Genomic DNA, 10,697 nt, shown 5'->3' on the forward strand with positions numbered 1-10,697 from the left:
AACTGTATTCATGTATTATATTTTATCATTTAAAACATATATATTTAAATAGAATTCATGATTGCTTTTATTGAGTGCTTTATAGATATGTGCCATGGTCTAAAAAATATTAAGCTTCTAAATTCTAGAACGATTTAATTAAAGAGACCAGTTTATTTTCCTATACCAGACAACCGTAAGTTTAACAGTATATAGCAGAACTACAAAATGTTGGTATTTTCTTTCTCTGGTGTCTCAACAAAAATACATTTTAATGCAGCAGTGCACATATAACTCCTAGAAAACATTTTATCAAAGTTTAAAATGTAGATAAGAAGTGACATAAAAATAAATAAAACAGGCAGGAACTACAGTACATAAAACACAGGGAAAATGTTTAATGTCTCTAGAATAAATATATTTTGACAGTAAGACCAGAGTTTGGACTTGTCTAGAGTGCCTGTTGTAGAGTGTCTGAGCCATTTGGACACTTTTTCTACCATTATACTGCTATCTAAGGAAAAGTATGTCTGAAAAAACCACAGTGTGCTTCATATAATTTCTGAGCACACGTTTAGCCAGAGCCATAAAATATTGTCATGGGCAACTTAAATAGGCCTGTGTCAGAATGCTATTTTATTAAAATTAAAAAAAAGAAAAAGCGTTTCAATTAAAAATCCAGAGTCATGATGTGGGCAGAAATCCCCACAAGTTACGTATAGCCCGAATACTTCACGTGTTGTGCAATTACGTCAATGGCAATATTTAAGAGGAAACGCGAGGCAAGTGTAGATCAATAGAGACGGAGGCATAGCAACTATGGTAAGTGATGTTGCGCGTGTTCTTTGTTAAGTCAGATCTTTCACTCATCAGTGCGTCCCGATCTACAGTCTAATAAATGACCTTTTAAAATGTCTAAACAGCGTTTTAAATGTCTAAACTGATGTGTGTGGTTTTGAAGTTTATATTTGCAGTATTGAGTTTGGTAAGCATCAGTCCTGCAGCCGCGAGGGTGAACGAGACCACTTACATGCGTGTTCTTCCGTCAACCGGACAAGAAATCGTGTGCAACCGATGTGCCCCAGGATTCCACCTCCGTGCCCACTGCACAGACACTCGCCAGACAGAATGCCGTCGGTGTAGCGCGGGATTCTACACAGAATTCTGGAACTACATACCTGAGTGTTTACCCTGCGACTCCTGCTTCGAGCATCAAGTTGTTAAGCAACCGTGCACACACACCCGTAACCAAGTCTGCGAATGCGAGGAAGGTTTTTTTTGGAACTTCCACTTCTGCAAGAGGCACACCGTGTGCGGCGCGGGATACGTAGTTAAATCAAAAGGTTTGCTTTTTGATATAGACAAATGTTTTGAATGTAGTAGTTTAATCTTGAAAGGAAAAAACCCGTCTTTAGTCCCACAGGTTCCGAGTGACATTGTTGTTCGCTGCGGGCAGCTCCTCACCGAGTGTTTTATCCACAGGAACTCCGTACGCAGATACAATGTGCGAGTTCTGTCAGAATGGGTACTACGCGACTGGGGCTCCCGGAAATAAAGTGTGTGTACCGCACAAGACTTGCAGACCCGAAGAGCGGCTTTTGCTTCATGGGTCTTGTTGGCATGACAACGTGTGCGCCAGTTGCAACCGTATCGTAGAAAAAGGTAGGTGGGTGGGGTTTCTTAGCTTAATATTTTAGTGCTGGTCCGATTTGACTTGTTGCTTAAGTCTATATTTTCGCTGTTCTCAGGCTGGGACGGACTAATCAAGCCTCTCCTGGCGGAGCTCTTCGCCCAACAGAAACCACATCGGTTGCAGCGCTTTGTAAACCGCTTTGTGCTGCGCGATGACGGCCGACGGCGGATATCTCAACGTCGGTCCTCTTCCGAAAACTACTTGCTGCATGCGCAGGAATGGCTCAGAAGAGCTACACCAGAGCAGTTAATTGAGCTTCCAGACAAGCTGACGAAGATAAACCTCAACAACCTGGCCGCCAATGTCGAGAACAAAATCGCGAAGTTTCGGGAAGAAACTAAATACTGCAGTAACAATATCCCCTGACACTCCTGATAGTTGTCCGTAGCCCATTTAGCCCCAGTACTACTCAGAAGTATAGAAAGGAACTCGAGACTTAAAATACTGGCAATACAAACTGCACTTATGGGCAAATTCATTTATTTTTCAGGTGTACTTGAATGAATGGAATTCTGGACAGTTTGGATGGATGGAGTCTATTTGTATATTGCGTTTTCTTTTGAAGAACTTCGTGCCAGTTGACTGTTATTTATAACAAGTGTTTATGCTGCAGAGTTGACAGAGTTCATGGAGTTGTGTTTTTTATGCTTTTGCAGTTTGTCATTTTTAAATTTTTAGACGAACCTTTATGTGTTTATTTGATGCATTTTTACAGCACAGAGATCAGGAGCTAAAAAGAGGGCTAAACATGGCATTCAAATAAAACATAAAACATAAATGATCTTTTGAGCACAGTGTTTCTGTTATAAAGAAGAACAAGATTGGTCAGGCAAATATTCTCCCATCTCAAACTGTGAGCAAACAGTACGATTATTAAAATAGTCTTACATTATTGCTGCCTTAATTGGATTCACTTGCAGCATGGTAAACACCTCACCTTCAATCCCAGCACTCAGCATCACTGTCGTCCCAGCAACAATCATCCTTGTAATCCAGTGTTTCAGTGACCTCATATTTATAGGCTGTCTTGTCTGTATGACAAGAGGATGAGGTGAAATACTCGCCACCTGGTGGCAGCCCATAATAAATAATCAAAATACCTGTTTGTAGGCAAACTGTAAGGGCGCCATGGTGGCTCAGGCAAAAATAGTAAATTTTAATGTTTTAAAAACGTACATTGATATAAGCACTCAGTGTACTTTCAGTGTATTTAGTATAAGTAAACTAATTAGTACCAATACTTAAACTAATGTTTAGTGTACTCTATGTACTATAGTGACCTAACCTAAAAATATACAAAAATGTTTTATTGGTGCAAAACTTTATAATGTTGTGGGTGTGGTCCATACAGGGGGCGGACACACTCGATTAGATGAGCCTTCTTTATCAAACATGGACTTACATGCAACATTAACGTCACTTACTAACTTCATCGAAGACAGACACTACACACGTGAACAACGAAGCTTTAAAGACCAACTAGACGAAACCATGAAATCTTAAACAAAGGATATACAACCAGATAAACAAGACAACTGAACAATCTAACATACACCTACGGGTATCAAGACTACACAACGTACCATAAAGGTTAACAAGCTGTTCAAGGGACGCTACATGAAACAAACCCAAACGAAACACAAGGTAGACCTTAACGACGACAGACACTCACGCAACCAACGTCCAAACACAACATAAAATCCAAAGTAATCCTGTACAGAGCAAAACTATGACACCGAGACCTTGTCGTATCATAACATAAGAAAAACTCGAAGGCGAATGAACCCGAACACCAAACAGAGACGAACTAATAGTGTTTCGTCGTTCGCGAACGATTCATTTGAGTGAACGTACTGAATCGAATCACTTCCTCAGCTGATTCGTTCCTTTCTCAGTTCAGTATTTGAGCTCACCGTGCAGGCCGGCAGGATATGACGTCAAATCCAATTCAAAAATCGCGAGCGCGTAAAATCATTTCGCGCGAGGAAAAGTGCTTACTCGCGCGAGCAAAACTACTCTCGCGCGAGCAAACCTACACTCGCGCGAGCAAACCTGCTCTCGCGTGAGCAAAACGACTTTAGCACGAGCAAAACTACTCTCGCGCGAGGAGAGAGTTGCTTGCTCGAGGAAAATTTGTCACACCCTTTCTGCTTGCGATTAAGCTCCTGCTCGCGGAGCAGATCGTTAGATTTTTTTGGGGAGGGACCCAGACAGGATTGGCTTCTGGATGTGAATTGTGATTGGCTGTTTGTCAGTGTTCCTCATAATTTCATGAAAAACCTGGGAAGAAGAACCACTTGACCATAACAATGGAGCTACATGGAGAGCAGCATGTACGTACCAAATCTACCTTTGTGAATGTTAATCAATATTAATTATTGCTAATTAGTTGGTATTCCTCTATAAATAAATAAATGTATTCCCTAAATTAAAATTAATTATTGAACTGAAAGTGTTGCATGTATGTGGAAGTAAAAAGGCAGTTGGCTATATATGGAAGTTAAACTGCATGTCACCACTGAAAACACATTTTGGCTGGCTAAACTGCAGATAGTTATTCTCAATTTGATATGTAGATTATCTAACTGAGCTTAGCAGAAAAACTGCACTGTTCTGTTCCCATGAAATATAGTGGAGTGCTATGACACATTGGATAATTCTATAATGGAATAACGCAAGCTATTGTTTTATATTTTAAAGTTAAATCTCTTAATCTTTTATATATATAGGCTACCTAAGTCTAATTATAGGTCAGAAACTATTTGTACTGTGAAAGGGAGATTGCAGGCTGAGTTTAAAGGAGAGGTAAGTAATATGACTTGCAATAAAGATTAAATTTAGACCTATAATTAGACTTAGGTATATATATATATATATATATATATATATATATATATATATATATATTAGGCGTTCGTCAATTTGATACTCTTATCAGGCGATATAAAAATTATCGCTGTTAATCTATTCTTAAAGTTGGGTTGGGAACTGGGTCAAAATGGGTAAGCAAACTATGATGACTTTCAACTTGATAGTTTAGCTCGGCTGTATTCCTAAAGGAATACCAGGTTTGCTTCATGGAAAATTCATTTTTAGGAACGTAAATTGTTACCGGAGCGGAGCTCGGAGCGGTCGTTTTCTGCATGGTCCTTTCTGTCCTAGACTGCAAATTCATATATACAAAAAAAAAGAGTAAAAACATTCCCAGAACTAAAAAACCTCCTAGCTTGATCTACCGTGATCAATTGTTTGAAACGGGATCTTGACAGGCCAGCTAATACTGTGATTTAATGGTGCACGTATGTCACCTCTTATCCAGGGTTTCTTCCCCATGCGATTTATAGTTGAATACTTTTAGGGCGTACTCACACTAGGCTCTGTGATCCGGGCCCGGTTGCCTGCCGAAGCACGGTTCGTTTGGCTAGTGTGAGCGCTCCAACCGTGCCCGGGCCCGGATCAGTTAACCGTGCTCGGGCCCGCTTGAAGAGGTGGGCCAGGGCACGATTCATGTGGACTCGGGCACGGTTCGCTTCTAGTGTGAGCGCTATCCGTGCCCGGGTCCGCTTGGTGCCTCGTGTGATTGGTTCATTTCGCTGGAACTCAAACATGACGTCAGTGATTCGACGCTCACGTTAAACAGTCATAGCGGCAAAGCGATTAGCAGACAATCGTTGTGTTAAATTATCGATAAATCTGTGCTTGCACCGTGTTTCTGCACTCCCAAAACGACTCCAAAAATACAATAAAAAGAGAATCGTGAACTCCATAGTGTTGTGCGAGCGCGCTTTTTTCCAAATAAAGCGGCGTTGTGATGACGTAAGCGTGCTCGGGCCGGGTTGATAAAGCCAGTGTGAGTGCAGGCCGGAGGGGGAGTGGGGAGGGGTGATAACCGGGCCCCAGCACTGAACCAGCAAACCGTGCACAGCACGATCTCTCCAACTGCTTTAGTACTGAGAAACTTTGTTCTAGGCTTTCAGTCATGTGGGGCTGCACCGTCATCCTGAAGTCCAAATAGTCTTTCCACCTATTAATATACTCTTGCTTTTTATAGACATTTAACATGTTAAAAACAAATATTTCAGCAAATACTTTCACATATTTCGATTGCATTTCAAAAGAATTCCCCCTAAATTACCTTTTGTCGTTCTGCCCTTTTGTGGGTGTGAACCCACACGTCTTGCATAAAGAACTGTGTCTATGCCAAACTAACAGCACTGCTACCTAGTGCTACATGGCACTACCCAAACCTGTATGTACGCAATGACACAACACTGACTCAGAACACGTGAAAAACACACATTTACCTGTAATCTGAGAATGTAAAGAAGCAAAAGAGAGAACAAATGACAAAGGTGCTTCCAGGTCCTGTAGACAGGATTGCACCAGTCCCGGAAATGAGCAGGCCAACTAGTGTTGCCACCTGTCCCGGTTTTCCCGGGACTGTCCCGGTGTTCACGTCGCTGTCCTGGTTTTCCCGGTCTGTCCCGGTTTTCCTTCTTTTAAATATTCGGTCCCGGCAAAAAAAAATCATTTAATGTCCCGGTCTTCACTAGGTTAGTTCAAACGACTATTTAGACTGTTTCTGCACACTTAAAATCCGGATTTCTTTCTCGCTGTGTCCATTTTACACCCGCCCCCGGTAACATTTTACGTTCGTCACCCCCCCCGTCAATAATTTACGTTCGCGTATGACAGAGTGTCCTTGTTTTTTGTCAGACCTATGTGGCAACCCTAAGGCCAACACGAAGCATCGAGTGGAGGTTCCTGTCGGCTTAAATAAGGAGTGAATGACAAGGTGCTGATGGGTGATCGGGAGCGTGGAAGTGAATGAATGATGTAATTGGGCTGATGATTGCCAGGTTGGAGGAGTCTGATTGGCTGATTGGGTGATGGGGGTGGGGAAGTGTGTGTGTGTGTAATATCTGTAAACAAATGGAGTATGTGTAGCCAGTATGGTGGCACTTCAGGACTCGTGTTCATTACCGAGTTTCATTTTGCCTGAGTAGAGCTCACAAGCCATGATAATTAAAGCATTAATATATAACATTTTATATGATAGGTCATCAAAATATAATAAGGTAGAGTTCCAGTTGCTTATTACATAATGCTAAATAAGTGTTATTCCAAAATAGTGGCAAGGTGCAGTGCAAAGACATAAAAAAAAGTTTCCATGGCATTTTTCCCAGTGCATATTTTGTCAAAACAGAAGTATGTAAATAATCGCAAACCTGCTTCTGCATTAAGAGATTGAGTAAACGGAAAATACCCTAGATCCATGAAAATGTGATTGTGCATGTTTGTTTTAAAACATTTAATACCTTATTTGACTAAGAGACTTATCTTAGTACTTGAATGATCAGAAAACACACTTGATATTTAGCATGTTTGATGTAAATGAAGTGTTAAAACCAACTAAGAAGATGTACAGGAGGAGATGCTTTACCGTTTAGCTTGAAAATTTGCAAATGTATCCTTGAAAATCCTCATTTGATAAACTTTAATATTTAAAGTCCACAAGGTGGTGCTCTTGACAAACCTTCAGTAAGGTAATGCTGTGGTAAAATTTGGCTATAATACCTTTAATAATTGTTGTTGGTGTGTATAATGATCTGCTTTCTGGTCTGTTTTTTTTTAGCACATTAAACAAAAATGGCTTTAGATGAAAGGCAAAGCTCTCAATTTATTTGTCAATCTGTATCCCAATCCTGACCTATAGCCATGAGCTATGAGTGTGAGATCATGGGTACAAGCAACTGAAACTAGTTTAATCCGCAGATGCCTTAGAGATGTGGTGAGGTGTTCCATCATCTGGGAGAGACCCGGAGTAAAGTCGCTACTCCTCTGTGTAGAGAGGAGACAGCTGAGGAGGTTCAAGCATCTAGTCCGATGCCCTCTGGATGCCTCCCTGGTGAGGTGTTCTGGGCAAGTCCAACTGGGAGGAGACTGGACAGATTCCTGGAGAGATTATATCTCTTGGCTTCTCTGGGAACGCCTTAGTATTCCCCCAGAAAAGCTGGAAGATGGCTTGAGGAGGGGGAAGGGGGGAAGAGGGAAACACCCCCCCCACCCCACCCCCGCCACCTGATAAGTAGGAGGATGAATGGATGGCTTTAAATGAATGCATTTTTTTGTATTAAATATTAACAGTATATGTATTAGAGAAGTGTGGATTGAAGCAGAACGGCAACAGTTTCCTGTTTTATTAAAGAATTTCATAGAGGTCTCATCTGGACTTTTCCAGACTGGAACTCATTTTCTTGCTGTGTAACATAAGTTTCAGTACTAGTTCACAGAAAGACAGACTTCATCAATAAAGTGCCAGGCAAAAGAACTGTATTCATGTATTATATTTTATCATTTAAAACATATATATTTAAATAGAATTCATGATTGCTTTTATTGAGTGCTTTATAGATATGTGCCATGGTCTAAAAAATATTAAGCTTCTAAATTCTAGAACGATTTAATTAAAGAGACCAGTTTATTTTCCTATACCAGACAACCGTAAGTTTAACAGTATATAGCAGAACTACAAAATGTTGGTATTTTCTTTCTCTGGTGTCTCAACAAAAATACATTTTAATGCAGCAGTGCACATATAACTCCTAGAAAACATTTTATCAAAGTTTAAAATGTAGATAAGAAGTGACATAAAAATAAATAAAACAGGCAGGAACTACAGTACATAAAACACAGGGAAAATGTTTAATGTCTCTAGAATAAATATATTTTGACAGTAAGACCAGAGTTTGGACTTGTCTAGAGTGCCTGTTGTAGAGTGTCTGAGCCATTTGGACACTTTTTCTACCATTATACTGCTATCTAAGGAAAAGTATGTCTGAAAAAACCACAGTGTGCTTCATATAATTTCTGAGCACACGTTTAGCCAGAGCCATAAAATATTGTCATGGGCAACTTAAATAGGCCTGTGTCAGAATGCTATTTTATTAAAATTAAAAAAAAGAAAAAGCGTTTCAATTAAAAATCCAGAGTCATGATGTGGGCAGAAATCCCCACAAGTTACGTATAGCCCGAATACTTCACGTGTTGTGCAATTACGTCAATGGCAATATTTAAGAGGAAACGCGAGGCAAGTGTAGATCAATAGAGACGGAGGCATAGCAACTATGGTAAGTGATGTTGCGCGTGTTCTTTGTTAAGTCAGATCTTTCACTCATCAGTGCGTCCCGATCTACAGTCTAATAAATGACCTTTTAAAATGTCTAAACAGCGTTTTAAATGTCTAAACTGATGTGTGTGGTTTTGAAGTTTATATTTGCAGTATTGAGTTTGGTAAGCATCAGTCCTGCAGCCGCGAGGGTGAACGAGACCACTTACATGCGTGTTCTTCCGTCAACCGGACAAGAAATCGTGTGCAACCGATGTGCCCCAGGATTCCACCTCCGTGCCCACTGCACAGACACTCGCCAGACAGAATGCCGTCGGTGTAGCGCGGGATTCTACACAGAATTCTGGAACTACATACCTGAGTGTTTACCCTGCGACTCCTGCTTCGAGCATCAAGTTGTTAAGCAACCGTGCACACACACCCGTAACCAAGTCTGCGAATGCGAGGAAGGTTTTTTTTGGAACTTCCACTTCTGCAAGAGGCACACCGTGTGCGGCGCGGGATACGTAGTTAAATCAAAAGGTTTGCTTTTTGATATAGACAAATGTTTTGAATGTAGTAGTTTAATCTTGAAAGGAAAAAACCCGTCTTTAGTCCCACAGGTTCCGAGTGACATTGTTGTTCGCTGCGGGCAGCTCCTCACCGAGTGTTTTATCCACAGGAACTCCGTACGCAGATACAATGTGCGAGTTCTGTCAGAATGGGTACTACGCGACTGGGGCTCCCGGAAATAAAGTGTGTGTACCGCACAAGACTTGCAGACCCGAAGAGCGGCTTTTGCTTCATGGGTCTTGTTGGCATGACAACGTGTGCGCCAGTTGCAACCGTATCGTAGAAAAAGGTAGGTGGGTGGGGTTTCTTAGCTTAATATTTTAGTGCTGGTCCGATTTGACTTGTTGCTTAAGTCTATATTTTCGCTGTTCTCAGGCTGGGACGGACTAATCAAGCCTCTCCTGGCGGAGCTCTTCGCCCAACAGAAACCACATCGGTTGCAGCGCTTTGTAAACCGCTTTGTGCTGCGCGATGACGGCCGACGGCGGATATCTCAACGTCGGTCCTCTTCCGAAAACTACTTGCTGCATGCGCAGGAATGGCTCAGAAGAGCTACACCAGAGCAGTTAATTGAGCTTCCAGACAAGCTGACGAAGATAAACCTCAACAACCTGGCCGCCAATGTCGAGAACAAAATCGCGAAGTTTCGGGAAGAAACTAAATACTGCAGTAACAATATCCCCTGACACTCCTGATAGTTGTCCGTAGCCCATTTAGCCCCAGTACTACTCAGAAGTATAGAAAGGAACTCGAGACTTAAAATACTGGCAATACAAACTGCACTTATGGGCAAATTCATTTATTTTTCAGGTGTACTTGAATGAATGGAATTCTGGACAGTTTGGATGGATGGAGTCTATTTGTATATTGCGTTTTCTTTTGAAGAACTTCGTGCCAGTTGACTGTTATTTATAACAAGTGTTTATGCTGCAGAGTTGACAGAGTTCATGGAGTTGTGTTTTTTATGCTTTTGCAGTTTGTCATTTTTAAATTTTTAGACGAACCTTTATGTGTTTATTTGATGCATTTTTACAGCACAGAGATCAGGAGCTAAAAAGAGGGCTAAACATGGCATTCAAATAAAACATAAAACATAAATGATCTTTTGAGCACAGTGTTTCTGTTATAAAGAAGAACAAGATTGGTCAGGCAAATATTCTCCCATCTCAAACTGTGAGCAAACAGTACGATTATTAAAATAGTCTTACATTATTGCTGCCTTAATTGGATTCACTTGCAGCATGGTAAACACCTCACCTTCAATCCCAGCACTCAGCATCACTGTCGTCCCAGCAACAATCATCCTTGTAATCCAGTGTTTCAGTGACCTCATATTTATAGGCT

The 10,697-nt window shown here is 41.0% G+C and overlaps 2 protein-coding genes and 1 long non-coding RNA gene across 5 annotated transcripts; all 3 read left to right on the top strand.

Annotated features, from left to right (window-relative positions):
• Positions 1–702: 702 nt before the first annotated feature.
• LOC143514618 (tumor necrosis factor receptor superfamily member 11B-like) lies at positions 703–2,471 on the top strand. 2 transcript variants are annotated; one of them, XM_077006034.1, is made up of 4 exons: positions 703–801; positions 941–1,322; positions 1,462–1,641; positions 1,728–2,471. In XM_077006034.1, the coding sequence occupies exons 1-4, from the start codon at positions 799–801 to the stop codon at positions 2,036–2,038; spliced, it is 876 nt and encodes a 291-aa protein (XP_076862149.1). In that variant the 5' UTR covers positions 703–798; the 3' UTR covers positions 2,039–2,471. The 2 variants fall into 2 exon arrangements, with proteins under 2 accessions (XP_076862149.1, XP_076862147.1); XM_077006032.1 differs by lacking the exon at positions 703–801 and having other exon boundaries at positions 808–1,322.
• A 1,335-nt stretch (positions 2,472–3,806) lies between these two features.
• On the top strand, positions 3,807–7,982 carry LOC143514620 (uncharacterized). The gene is made up of 3 exons (XR_013130930.1): positions 3,807–4,005; positions 6,389–6,467; positions 7,448–7,982. It is a non-coding gene; the product is annotated as an uncharacterized LOC143514620 (long non-coding RNA).
• Positions 7,983–8,703: 721 nt separating this feature from the next.
• On the top strand, positions 8,704–10,472 carry LOC143514619 (tumor necrosis factor receptor superfamily member 11B-like). Of its 2 annotated transcripts, XM_077006036.1 has the most exons (4): positions 8,704–8,802; positions 8,942–9,323; positions 9,463–9,642; positions 9,729–10,472. In XM_077006036.1, the coding sequence occupies exons 1-4, from the start codon at positions 8,800–8,802 to the stop codon at positions 10,037–10,039; spliced, it is 876 nt and encodes a 291-aa protein (XP_076862151.1). In that variant the 5' UTR covers positions 8,704–8,799; the 3' UTR covers positions 10,040–10,472. The 2 variants fall into 2 exon arrangements, with proteins under 2 accessions (XP_076862151.1, XP_076862150.1); XM_077006035.1 differs by lacking the exon at positions 8,704–8,802 and having other exon boundaries at positions 8,809–9,323.
• Positions 10,473–10,697: the final 225 nt, after the last annotated feature.

This window comes from Brachyhypopomus gauderio, chromosome 5, assembly GCF_052324685.1.
Source record: "Brachyhypopomus gauderio isolate BG-103 chromosome 5, BGAUD_0.2, whole genome shotgun sequence".
NCBI classification, from domain to species: Eukaryota; Metazoa; Chordata; class Actinopteri; order Gymnotiformes; family Hypopomidae; genus Brachyhypopomus; species Brachyhypopomus gauderio.